Genomic DNA, 13776 nt, shown 5'->3' with positions numbered 1-13776 from the left:
ATCACAAATCCACCACTCCTGGAGGCCATTTCTCCCATCTTATTGCCCTTGTTGTCATTGCTGTTGTTGTATAGGACAGAGAGAAGTCGAGAGAGGAGGGGGAAGACAGAGAGGGGATGAGAAAGATAGACACCTGCAGACCTGCTTCACTGGTGAGGAGCCAGTGGCTTGAACACAGATCCTTGCACAGCTCCTTGTGCATAGTACTATGTGCACTTAACTGGGGTACACTACCACCCCCTGGGGTTAGTATTTTTATCACATCCTCGCCTTTTTTTTCATTATTGTCAGCAGATGGCACCCTTGCAGCCTCCTGTCTCCCTTCCCACCTCCCAGAATTGCTGTTGTGTCCTTATTCCCCACGCCCCTTCTCCTCACTGCTAGTATAGGGGAATTCTTATTAATAGGGTGTTGGTGGGACCAAAACTTGTGTCTCCTCCCCCTGCAGTCTGTAGGCTCCGTCTACAGTGGCCTGATGCAGGGAGTGGGGGCTGCTGAGAAGGTGTTCGAGTTCATCGACCGACAGCCAACCATGGTGCATGACGGGAACTTGGCGCCTGACCACCTGGAAGGCAGGGTGGACTTTGAAAATGTGACCTTCACCTACCGCACACGGCCCCACACTCAAGTCTTGCAGGTGAGAAGCACCCCCACCCTCAAGTCATCCTTCCCCTTAACCTGACTAGCATACACCATCTGGAAGCCAGGTCCTGGTGTTGCAGCCAGACTCTCTACCCAGGTGAAGTTTGGGCTCCAGGGAAAGACAGGTCATTAACAGATGGATTCAAAAGACAAACAAAAGCGCTCTAGATGATGAGTGTTAGCAAGGCAACATCAGAGATGGGAGATATGGGTAATCTGCTAAGATGGTAGTCAAGGAGGGCTTTTCTGAGGAGGTGACTTTTGAACTGAGATCCCAATGGCTCTCTACAGCCAGAAGAGTTTCAGAGGAAATGAGTATAAAGGTGCTGGGAAGGATCCCCCCTTGCATCAGTGGCAAAGCATCCATCAGTGCCAGGCACCCCACACTGTGTCTCTGTGTTCCTCGCAGAACGTCTCCTTCAGCTTGTCCCCGGGCAAGGTGACGGCACTCGTGGGGCCCTCCGGGAGCGGGAAGAGCTCTTGCGTCAACATCTTGGAGAACTTCTACCCACTGGAGGGGGGTCGTGTGCTGCTGGACGGGAAGCCCATCAGTGCCTATGACCACAAGTACTTGCACCGCATGGTAGGTAGATAGGCCCTTCCTCTGCCCAAACTGCTCTGTCCTGAACTGTCACCCCGGTGCAAAGAAGAGCGCTAGAGGCTGGTGAAATAGCACACGTGCTCTGCCACATGCACGACCCAGTTTCTAACCCAGCCCCCATTACATTGAAGGAAGTTTCGGTGCTGTGGTCTCCTACTCTCTTCCTCTCTCTGCCTCTGTCTCAGAAAGAAAGAAAGAAACCCATCAGCCATGTTACACCACCCAGGGCCAGAGAGAACATTCCAGCACTGCAGACACTCCCAGTGTCCTTTTTCTACTACCTCCCCCCGCCCCCCCAGCAATATCTCCTCTGACTTCAGTGCTCATACAGTCACCAAGTTTATCTAGTTCTGCCCTTTCCCTGTGCAGCCCCCAACAGCATGGCTGTTCTCTGCCCAGTTTTGAACTTGATCCAGGTCCATTCCCTATCTGTCTATTCAGTCTGTACGTTGCTTCTTCTTACTTGGTACTATTTGTGGGTCACCCTAGTCAAGGTCTAGGTTGTGGTTCATTTGTCTTCGTGGCTGGGTGATAATTTACTGTTGTTTTTTTTTAATTTATTGGGATATTAATGTTTTACAGTTGACAGTAAATACAACAGTTTGTACATGCATAACATTCCTCAGTTTTCTGCATAACATTCTTCAGTTTTCCACATAACAATACAACCCCACTAGGCCCTCTGTCATCCTTTTCCAGTACCTGTACTTCCCCCCCACTCCACCCCAGAGTCTTTTACTTTGGTGCAATACACCAAATTCACTGTTTTTTAAAAATATTTTATTTATTTATTTATTTATTTATTTCTTCCCTCCAAGGTTATCACTGGGGCTCGGTGCCTGCACTATGAATCCACCGCTCCTGTGGCCATTTTGTCCCTTTTTGTTGCCCTTGTTTATCGTCATTGTTATTATTATTGCTCTTATTGCTGACATCATTATTGGATAGGACAGAGAGAAAGCAAAAGAGGAGGGAGAGACGCGGTGGGGAGAGAAAGATAGACCTGCAGACCTGCTTTACCACTTGTGAAGCGACTCCCCTGCAAGTGGGGAGCCAGGGGCTTGAACCAGGATCCTTATGCTGGTCCTTGCACTTCGTGCCATGTGCACTTAACTTGCCCTCGATAATTCACTGTTTAAACACATCACAGCCTGTTTATGTGTTCTCCCCTTGATAGGCATTTGAGTTGTTTTCCCATTTTTCAGTATCACCAGCAATACTGCTCGACAGTTTTGTCCTTGTGTCCTGTGCACAGGAATGCTGTCCCAGGATCACATGCCAGGCTCTAATAATTATTACAAGAATGGCTCTACTAAGAAGGTTGTACCCCTTGATATTCCCCTCTCTGTGGATGAGAATTCCAGTTCTTCCACACTTACATTATCTCTTGCACTTTAAAGGGTACTATGCATGGGCACTGGGCTTTTGGTATCTTTTCAGGAAAGGCATAAGAGTAGAGATGCCAAGGGAGTCGGGTGGTAGCGCAGCGGGTTAAGCACATGTGGCGCAAAGCATAAGGACTGGCGTAGGCGTAAGGATCCCAGTTTGATCCCCCAGCTCACCACCTGTAGGGGAGTCTCTTCACAAGCGGTGAAGCAGGTCTGCAGGTGTCTATCTTTCTCTCCCCCTCTCTGTCTTCCCCTCCTCTCTCCATTTCTCTCTGTCCTATCCAACAATGATGGCATCAATAACAACAATAATAATTACAACAATAAAGTAACAAGGGCAACAAAAGGGATTAAATAAATAAATAAATATTTTTTAAAAAGAGTAGAAATGCCCTGCGTGGTTGTTTTCAAGGTTGTACACTGTACAAGAAATACCACGTTTTAAGAGGGCACCACTTATATCACTAACAGGCACTAAATCATGTGAGGTCCTGAGGGTTGGCACGGAGATGCCCAAACTTCCACCCATGTCCTGGTTGGTGGCTCAGAGCACAGATTCTGAGATCTGCTCCCATACACATGTGGTTGGTGGCTGAGGAGTGGTCGTAGGAGTGCAGGTTCCAGGCTGGGGAGTCTCGGGCATTAATGCTGTCAGCCCCGAACGTCTGCCACTCGGTGAGAGCAGAGAGGAGACTCATCCTAGGCTTTTGGGTTTTCCTGATGATTAAAGCTATTCAGTTGTTGTCTTTGCTTTTTTTAAATTATTATTTATTCTCTTTTGTTGCCCTTGTTGTTTTATTGTTGTAGTTATTATTGTTGTTGTTGGATAGGACAGAGAGAAATGGAGAGAGGAGGGGAAGACAGAGAGGGGGAGAGAAAGATAGTTACCTGCAGACCTGCTTCACTGCTTGTGAAGCGACTCCCCTGCAGGTGGGGAGCCGGGGGCTCCAACTGGGATCCTTATGCCGGTCCTTGTGCTTTGTGCCACCTGCACTTTACCCGCTGTGCTACTGCCCGACTCCCACCCTTGTTTTTTATTATTATGGTTATTATTGCTGTCGTTATTGTTGGTTAGGACAGAGATAGAACAGAGAGAGGGAGAGAAAGACAGACACCTGCAGACCTGCTTCACCACTTGTGAAGCGACCCCCCTGCAAGTGGGGAGCCGGGAGCTTGAACCAGGATCTTTATGCCGGTCCCTGCGCTTTGCGCCACCTGCGCTTAGCCCGCTGCGCTACTCTTTGTTGTTGTTTTTACTTTACTTAACTGTTGCATTTGATTGGGGGTTAGTGGTTTACAGTATAGTTGTTGACATACGGACACATTAAACCCCAGGAACCTTTTCATTTACTCTATTTTTTATGGCTTTATTGGGGGAAGTAATGATTTACTAGGCAGTTGTCACATTTCAGTACCTTTTCATATGTTTATTAGCCATTTGAATTTCCTCTTGTGAATACCCTGTCTTTCAATTTAAGATCTTAATTTATGTATGAACTAAATTTATATAGTTATGTTAAAAGCCCCTGTTACCTCATTAAAAATTAATTTTCATAGCCTCCAAGCAGTGCAATGCTGCCTGTCTTCCCACATTTCCATATACTCAGAAAATTGTTTAACTAAGACACCGGAGTGCCCCTCCATTTCACCTTTAAAAAAAAATTACTGTAGGGAGTTGGGCGGTAGCACAGTGGGTTAAGCGCACGTGGTGCAAAGCGCAAGGACCGGCGGAAGGATCCCGGTTCGAGCCCCCGGCTCCCCACGTGCAGGGGAGTCGCTTCACAAACAGTGAAGCAGGTCTGCAGGTGTCTGTCTTTCTCTCCCCCTCTCTGCCTTCCCCTCCTCTCTCCATTTCCCTCTGTCCTATCCAACAATGATGACATCAGTAACAACCACAATAATAACTACAACAAGGGCAATAAAAGGGAGTAAATAAATAAATATCAGTAAAAAAGTATTGCAGAGACTTTGCATCTTCAAGATTTCATTGCACCCAGTTTCAGAGAAGGAGAGAAAAAGAGAAGGACAGACTCCACAGCACAGCTCCGCTATTTATAGAGCTCCTTTGCTACCGCGCATGGTGCTCCCATGTAGTGCTCGGTAACGTGCACTCTACTGGATAAGCTATCTCTTGCCCCCCCTTAACTTTTTGAATCCCACCCTGTGGAGATAACCACTAACAGTTTACAAATATCCTTTCCCAACCGTTTCCGATTTTAATATAAACAAATACTGTATAAAGACACATACATATTTACTTAAAATTTTGTTTTACTTATTTCATGGGAGAGAGACCAGAGAAGCACTCAGGCATATTTGGTGCTGGGACTCAAACTTGGGACCTCCTGCTTGAGAGCCCAAAGTCATGCTATGTCACCTCCTAGGTCATCACATATATATATATATATCAGAAATTGTACTGTGTGTATGTGCTGCTAATTGATTTGATTAAAGGAGGCCCAGTACTTATTTACCCATTTCTTGGACAATATATTCTTTCTTTCTTTTTTGCTATTCACAGTCGCACTATCTTTCATGCTATTTTTTTTTAACTGGAATTATGTACTCAAAGCTCCTTTGATCTGTTCTCTTAGAAGGGAGGGGACAGCATCTAAGCCTGGGTCCTGCTGTGGTCTTGTACTACCTGGCCAGAGCAGATATACTCACAGCACTACACTCGCTTGCTTTCACTCCTCATTTTCTTCCTTAGCTTGGGCAAGAGGGGCAGCTGAGCTGAGCTGAGCTAGGTGTGTTGGCCTGGGAGGCTGTGGGCCTGAGCAGAAAGTGAACTCCACTGTTGGGAGCGAAGAGAGACACTGATTCCAGCAGCCAGGCGCAGTCCCTAATCAGAATTCAGACCCAAGATCCCGGGCATCATCAGCCCAGCCCAGCCCAGGAGAAGGTGACATCTGGAAGGATGCTCTCTTGGCCTCTCACATGCCACCGTTGCTCCTCCACAGATCTCCCTGGTGAGCCAGGAGCCCGTGCTGTTTGCTCGCTCTATCACAGACAACATCTCCTATGGTCTGCCCACCATGCCATTCGAGATGGTTGTGGAGGCTGCACAGAAGGCCAATGCCCATGGCTTCATCATGGAGCTCCAGGACGGCTACAATACAGGTACAGAGCCAGGGAGCCTCCCCTCCACATGCTGGTACCCACTTAGGGGTTCAGCCCTCTGAACTCCATGTTGGGTGTTCTCTGTCAGTTGTCTCAGGTAAAACATGCATAGTAGAAACTTAAGGATTTTGAAGTGAAAATGCAGTGACATTTCATTCACTCATAATATGGGAAACCACCACCTCAACTTTGGTCTAAAACTTCTTTATTTATTTATTGACACTAGCATTATCGCTGGGTCTCTGTGCTTACATGACAAATCCACTGCTCCAGGCAACCATTTTTTTTCTTCTTTATTTGATAGGACAGAGAAATTTAAAGAGGAGAAAGAGACAGAGAGAGAGGGATGGAGAGAGACAGAAACACCTGCAATACTTGCTTCACCACTTGTGATGCTTCCCCCCTGTAGATGAGGATTGGGAACTCAAACCTGAGCCCTTGCACAGGATAAGGTATATGCTGAGTCAGGTGCACCACTGCCCATCTCCATGGTCTAAAACTTTTATTTTATTTTATTTTATTTACTTATTTATTATTTATTTTCCTTGCCACCAAGACTTCACTGGGGCTTCATGCCTGTCTTTCTTTTTTCCTTTTTTTTTTTCCCAGCTAGAAAAAGAAAGGTAGAGAGGGAGAAAGAGACAGAGAAAAGTAAGGGAGATACCAAAGCATGCACCACTGCTCACTAAACTTCCCCTTTGTACAGTGCTCCCATGTACAGGTAGGGGCTCGAGTAAGGACTCTGCTGCCAGGTGAACCATCTCTATACCCCCTAAAACATGATTATGTAGGTTGTGCATATATTGAGTTCTCAGAAAAGTCATGGCATATTTTTTTTCTGTTTTTCTCTACAGAAATGCTCATGACTTTTCCAACAGCCCAATTTCTCAACTATAATTATTTAATTTTATATCAATTTTGAGAACCATGGAAATATCTTTATTTTATGTTTGATTCATTGTTTACTACTAATAATCTTAATTTACATCAATATTTTAAATTCACTGCTCCTGGTGACCATTTTTTTCTTTAATTGGATAGGACAGGAAGAAATTGAGAAAGGAGGAGGAGATAGAGAGGGAGAGAGAAAGATAGACACCTGCAGACCTGCTTCACTGCTTATGAAACAACCTCCCTGCAGATGGGGAGCTGGGGGTTCAAACCAGATCCTGTGTGGGTCCTTGTGCTTTGTACTATGCATGCTTAACCCAGTGTGCTACCACCCAGACCTCTATAGATTTTTTTATAATATCTTTTTTAATATGTTGTATTTATTTTCCCTTTTGTTGCCTTTGTTGTTTTTTTATTGTTGTTATTGATGTCGTCATTGTTGGATAGGACAGAGAGAAATGGAGAGAGGAGGGGAAGTCAGAGAGGGAGAGAGTAAGAGAGACACCTGCAGACCTGCTTCACCACCTGTGAAGTGACTCCCCGACAGGTGGGGAGCCGGGGGCTCAAACCAGGATCCATAAGTAGGTCCTTGTGCTTCACGCCATGTGCACTTAGCCCACTGCGCTACCACCCAGCTCCCTCTCTATAGATTTTTAAATGTTTATATTACCAAGGATTTTACACATGCTTTATACTATTGAGTGATTTCCATGGTTGTCCTTTTTTTTTAAAATTCTATATACATAAACAAACAGAGCAAGAGAAATGAGAGAGAAACACCAAATCACTGTTCCATTGTCCATAGAACTCACTTGCTACTGTCTGTGGTATTCCTGTGTGGTGCTGAGGACTCAACCAGGGCCTTGTGCACAGTGAGGTAGTGCTATACTCACTGAGGTAGCTCCTAAACCCAATACATTTCTATTATTATATATATTTTTAAATCAGGGCACTGCTTGGCTTCAGCATATGGTGATATGGGGAACCCCAGGCATGAGAGTCTGTTTGGTATCTCCTTGATCCTTACATTTTTTTTTGAGAAAGAGACCATAGCACACCAAACGTTCCCTCAGTACATTGGTACACTGAGGCCAGTCTTGAGCCTAGGTCCCATATATGGTGAAGCAGTGCACTATCCAAGTAAGCTATTTAACTAGCCCTCAGATATTTTTAGACTTACTTAATTATGAGAAAGAGAGAAACAGAACATCACTCTGTCATATGTGGTACCAGGGATTAAAGTCAGGACCTCATGCTTGAGGGTCCAACACTTTATCCACTGCGCCACTTCCCAGATGCTGAATTTCCTTCCCTTCCCTTTCCTTTTTCTTTTCTTTTTTTTTAATTAATTTTTTTTAATTTTTAAATATTTATTTATTTCCTTTTGTTGCCCTTGTCGTTTTATTGTTGTTATGGTTATTGATGTCGTCTTTGTTGGATAGGACAGAGAGAAATGGAGAGAGGAGGGGAAGACAGAGAGGGAGAGAGAAAGACAGACACCTGCAGACCTGCTTCACCGCCTGTAAAGCGACTCTCCTGCAGGTGGGGAGCTGGGGGCTCGAACCGGGATCCTTATGCCGGTCCTTGCACTTTGAGCCACCTGCACTTAACCCGCTGCGCTACCACCCGACTCCCCCCTTTCCTTTTTCTTCTTTTTGAATTTATTTTAGAACTTTATTTTAATAGAATTTAAAACATTTATGTATATTAATTTTTTCTTTTAAAAATTTATTTATTGGGGGATTAGTGGTTTACAGTCAACAGTAAAATACAATAGTTTATACATGCATAACTTTCCCACATAACAATACAACTCCCACTAGGTCCTCCTCTGCCATCATGTTCCAGGATCTGAACCCTCCCTTCCATCCTTTTTCTTTCTTTCTTCCTTTCTTTCTTTTTCTCTTGAAAGGATAACTTACATAGTTCAAAACAAAAACATATTTAAAATAACATACTATGAAATATACATTCATCTGTTTCCACATCCAATTTCCTCCTGCCTCTACCAAAACTTCTTTCCTTTGTTTCTCTCCTGTTCTTTGAGAGTTTCTTTATGCAAATATGAGTGTATATTTTTGTTCCCTCCTGCCCATTTACAGAAAAGAAGTAGCACCTATAATTTGCACCTGGCCTCCCCCACACCCCCCAGCTTAACACAGTGACCTTTCTGTTTTGATGCAGAGATGATGGTTTGTGAGTTTTGTCACCTATGATAAAACAACCTCTGTACTTATTTTCTGATTAATGGTTATTTGGATTATCTTTTTTTTTTTTTTAGCAGTGCTGTGAGTCACCAATGCCTGTGGGTGGGAAAGTGGATCATCAGGAGAAATTTGCAGAGGCTTGCTGGTGCAGGCTTCCTGTGTCACTGTGACTTGTGCACAGTACAGACCCATAGGCACAGTGGGGTTTAGGTGGCAATCCCTCCCTGGCAGCAGAGGTGCCAAGACTATGGGCAGGTGCTATTTCCCCACAGCCCTGCCAACAGTGTATTGTCAGACATTTAGGCTGCCGCCAAATTCACAGGTGAGAATTGCTATCTTGGTGCCAATTGCACATGGTCTTATTTTGCATGCCCTAGTGTGCAAGAATGCTTCCTTTCAGGAATTTTTCCAGCTCCCATCAGTGCTGGCTAGTGACCCTCCTAAGCACATCTCTTCCTAGGGAGTAGTTCCCGAGGAGGCAGGGAGAGGTCAAAGAAGGGGCTCCTTGCTCTCTCTGAGTTGCCCTGGCCTCACCTCCCATTCACCTTCCTCTATGCCTTCACCACACAGAGACAGGGGAGAAGGGCGCCCAGCTGTCAGGTGGCCAGAAGCAGCGGGTGGCCATGGCCCGGGCTCTGGTACGGAATCCACCCGTTCTCATCCTGGATGAAGCCACCAGTGCACTGGATGCAGAGAGCGAGTACCTGGTGAGTCACAGGAGGTGGGGGGATGCTGCAGCCAGACACTGCTCCCGGTGGCCAGAGTCCCCTCCATCCCCAGGAAGATGGGTGCTGGGAAGGTCTTAGGGATGACTACCAGGGGTATCCCAGGCTGCCAGCTTCCTGGACACAGTGACCCAGTTCCCAGCAGGCCTGAGTGTAGTCCCAGCAGAGAGTCAGGAGACTTGGATTAGATGCCCCACTTTGCAGCTCATGTCTTATTTTTTTTTTAATTGGATAGACACAGAGAAACTGAGATGAAGGGATAGAGAGAAAGGGAGAGAGAAAGATACCTGCAGCACTGTTTCACCGCTTGTGAAGCTTCACCCCACCGGTGGGGACCCAGGGGTATGAACCCAGGTCCTTGCACATGATCACATGTGCGCTAGGTGTACCACCACCCAGCCTACAGGTGTACCACTACCAACCAACTAGGTGTACCACCACCCAGCCTACAGCTCATATCGTGAGCAAGTCTCTTCCCCTCTGTGAATTTCATCTGCACTGAAAAAGAGGGTCCTGTGTGTGTGTAGCTGCCTCACTGCCTTGGTCCATTCCTGGATCCACTACCCATGTCCTGCAGGTATTTACAGAGCTCCTGCTGAGCACCAGGCTGTTAGAAAGATGGGCTGCTCAGACAAAGACACCCTGCTTCCCCCCCCCAGGTGTTTTCATTCCCAGAGGGGAAAACAGATGACAGAGGGGGGTAGGGGAAGGGGGTCGTCAGTGTCAAAAGGAAACATCAGAACAGAATTCTTATCCATACCCAGATAGTCTCCCTGATATTTATTAACTTTCTGCATGAGAGTGGCCCGTTGTGTATACTTGGTGAACCCTGAATGCATCATACAAACTCAAGCCCAGAGCTTGTGTCAGGGGGTCACTCTTTGCGCTCTGCATTCTTTTTTTTTTTTTTTTTGTAAATTTTTTTTTAATAATTTATTTCTTTATTGGGGAATTAATGTTTTACATTCAACAGTAAATACAATAGTTTGTACATGCATAACATTCCCCATATGCTTTACATTGGGTTGTTCTAGCTCTTCCCCTGCCAAGAAAATTGGTTCAGTCCTGCTAGTTTTCATGGGCCTGCTTGTCCCCACCCCAAGGAACCCCGAGAGAGTTCCAGAGTTGCAGAGTTCGAGAGTGCTTGGCGCCGCTGCTGGGGAAGGAGGCAGTAGAGTTCTGTTTGGTGATTAGTTTGGGTTAGTTTATGAATCGTTGTTCCTGAATAAAGAAATACAGCTTCCCTGCCCAGCCGTATGACCCAAGTCTCTGTTACCTACCCGTGAAGCTAGCCCGGCCAGCTAGAGCCTCCGAATTTTAACAACAAATAATTTATTTCTTTATTGGGGAATTAATGTTTTACATTCAACAGTAAATACAATAGTTTGTACATGCATAACATTCCCCAGTTTCCCATTTAACAATACAACCCCCACTATGTCATTCATCATCTTTCATGGACCTGTATTCTCCCCACCCACCCACCCACCCCATACGTTTTGCATTCTATGGAATTTGACAAACACAGAGTGTCACATGCCTTCTGTCACAGACTCTGACTGGCTCCACTGCCCTGAAGCTCCTCCAGGACTCTGAGCTGATGCCATCCTAAGACGAACAAAAGTGAAGGAGGGCTGGATCAGGAGTTTAGCAAATAATGTTCAAAATGTTTAAATCCAGGTTGGGAGTGGGTGAGGAGATAGCTGAGACTATAAGGCACAGGTCTCACATGCCTGGGGCTCCTGTTCTTCCTGGTGCTGCATGTACCAGCATAACGTCTCTCTCCTGTGAAACTCTGTCTTAAGTAATAAGATAGTTTTTTTTTTTTTTTAAGTAGATATATCTGGGTGCCAAATGGAAAAGAGAACAGGCCAAGAATGTTTCAGGCAGCCAGGAAAGAACTAAAGTGGGAAAGAGGTAGGAAGATGGGAGTAGAGTGAGATAAATTGGGGAGACAAGAGTTACAGGATCTGCTAATGGACTGAATTTGTACCAGAAAGAGGAAAAAGCAGATTAGAGCCTACTGTTTGTTTCCCAGGTGCCAGGCACTGAACTGTCTCACTTGAACACAACCCAGGAAGCAGGTTTTTTTTTAAATATTTATTTATTCCCTTTTGTTGCCCTTGTTGTAGTTATTATTGTTGTTGTTGTTGTTGATGTCATCACTGTTGGATAGGACAGAGAGAACTGGAGAGAGGAGGGGAAGACAGAGAGGGGGAAAGAAAGACAGACACCTGCAGACCTGCTTCACCGCTTGTGAAGCGACTCCCCTGTAGATGGGGAGCCGGAGGCTTGAACCGGGATCCTTATGCTGGTCCTTGCACTTGGTACCACATGCACTTAAACTGCTGTTCGACCGCCTGACTCCAGGAAGTGAGTCTTATGCCTCCATGCACTTTGCAGATGAGGAGCTGAGTCCCAGAGTGGCTAAGCACCACTAAGGCGAAGCACAGCCAGGATCCAAGCCAGGATGGGAGGGGGCTGTGGTGGCCAAGGAATCTGTGCAAGTCCCATCCCACCCTCCACCCCCATCTCCCCATCTCCCCAGATCCAGCAGGCTATCCATGGCAACCTGCAGAAGCACACGGTGCTCATCATCGCACACCGGCTGAGCACAGTGGAGCGGGCGCATCTCATCGTGGTGCTGGACAAGGGTCGTGTGGTGCAGCAGGGCACCCACCAGCAGCTACTGGCCCAGGGCGGCCTCTATGCCAAGCTGGTACAGCGTCAGATGCTGGGGCTTGAGCCCCCCTCAGACTACACAGCCGGCCACAAGGAGCCTCCAGACATTGACAGCCAGAAGGCCTGACCTTCCTCTCCTGCTGGGGCAGAGGCCCTGGTACCCACTCAGTAGACATGTCTGTGGGGACCCCCAGCAGCCCCAGCTGCCCCCCTAGGCCTAGGCCCATGAAGGGCCACCCTGTCCCATATGTCACCACCTGCTGCATCTTGCACCTGGTTCTCACCCTGTTTCCCAGGCCACCAGCTACCCAGCTACCCCTTTCCGTCTGGGCAGTGAGGACACCCAAGTCTTCTCCATCTGGTCTCCCAAGGCTTTTAAAAGCGAAGGCAGAGCTTTTTTAAACCACAATCTTGCCAAGTTTTTTCCTGCTTGGTTTGATGGGGCCCAGCCTGCTCCTAGATTTCAAACACATTTTTTCTAATTGGGATCCCTATTGGGCAGGGTCACTGATGTTGGCACATTGGAGACAGGAGCCAGTGCCCCTCCACAATTTGTCCCTGGGAGACATCCAGGGAGCACAGACCTTTCTTCTTTGCCCCTCCAGAGAAGGGGCTTTCCTGTCCCCAGGAGGCACAGTGTAGGGACTTTTGTCCCTCCTCTCTTCTCCCCTCCCAGTTTTGTGAGTCAGGCCACGTGCAGGCAGGGGGCTTGGAAGGTGTGTCAGCCCCTCACTTCAGCAACCCTGCCAAATCTAAGCCAGTCTCACTGTGAACCACTGCAGACCTTAACTGGGGGAGTGAGGGGCCTGACAGGGTCTGGGGGTGAGCCCAACCCAATGCCCAGCATTAGCCTCTGGGCCCTGCCTTGGCCCTTGTTCCCTTTTCCCTCCCCTGGCTGGCACCCCCCCCCCCCAACCCCCGTGTCCACCCCTGCTGCTCTGCTGTTCTGTGTTTGGGAGACACGTTCTCTTCCCTGTCAGGTGGATGGATCAGTGATAAACCCCAGGGTCTGGCTTTGTAGGGGAGAAGGGTTGCGAGATGTTGGCAGAACCCAGTCAATAAAGTGTACTACCTCTGACCCCTGACCTCTGGCTTCTTCCTGGGCTGACTGTCCCACAGCCTGGTTCGGTTTCTCCATCATCCCCAGCTCCCCTCCTAGCTGTGCCTATGCTGTGGTGAGACTGCGTGGTCTGTGGCTTCCCCCAAACCCCCCCCCCACTTTTTATGCCCCAGGATTTCACACAGACATTCCTTTTTGTCTCCATGGGGCTTGTGCAGGGAATTAAAAACCCGTCTCCTCTAATCCCCTGGGTTTTGTACCCCCAGGAAAGCCGAGCCCCAGCAGATGGCACCTGTTCTTTCCCATCAGGCACTCAGCCCACCTGCTCTGGCCTGCACAGCTGAGAAGTATCAACCAGCAGAGCCCCTTTAACAGGATAGAGGCTTAGGATGGTAGAGAGTGGGGGAGCAGGGGGGTGGGGGGGTTGCTTTTACCAACGGTTTGGGGACAATTTCAAGAT

The 13776-nt window shown here is 47.3% G+C and overlaps 1 protein-coding gene across 7 annotated transcripts in view; it reads left to right on the top strand.

Annotated features, from left to right (window-relative positions):
• The window catches only part of ABCB9 (ATP binding cassette subfamily B member 9), a 48135-nt gene extending 34801 nt beyond the window's left edge, over positions 1-13334 (top strand). For 6 of the 7 annotated variants that reach the window (XM_060193208.1, XM_060193203.1, XM_060193207.1 and 3 more), the window contains 5 exons: positions 449-637; positions 1052-1225; positions 5592-5751; positions 9420-9556; positions 12123-13334. In XM_060193208.1, coding sequence (XP_060049191.1) covers positions 449-637; positions 1052-1225; positions 5592-5751; positions 9420-9556; positions 12123-12383 — 921 coding nt within the window. In that variant the 3' untranslated portion in view covers positions 12384-13334. The remainder of the gene's footprint in view (positions 1-448; positions 638-1051; positions 1226-5591; positions 5752-9419; positions 9557-12122) is intronic. The other variant, XM_060193209.1, reaches the window with a different exon arrangement.
• Positions 13335-13776: the final 442 nt, after the last annotated feature.

This window comes from Erinaceus europaeus, chromosome 6, assembly GCF_950295315.1.
Source record: "Erinaceus europaeus chromosome 6, mEriEur2.1, whole genome shotgun sequence".
Taxonomy (NCBI): domain Eukaryota; kingdom Metazoa; phylum Chordata; class Mammalia; order Eulipotyphla; family Erinaceidae; genus Erinaceus; species Erinaceus europaeus.
The sequence above is the reverse complement of the archived record's forward strand: the minus strand, read 5'-3'. Positions and strand labels throughout refer to the sequence as shown.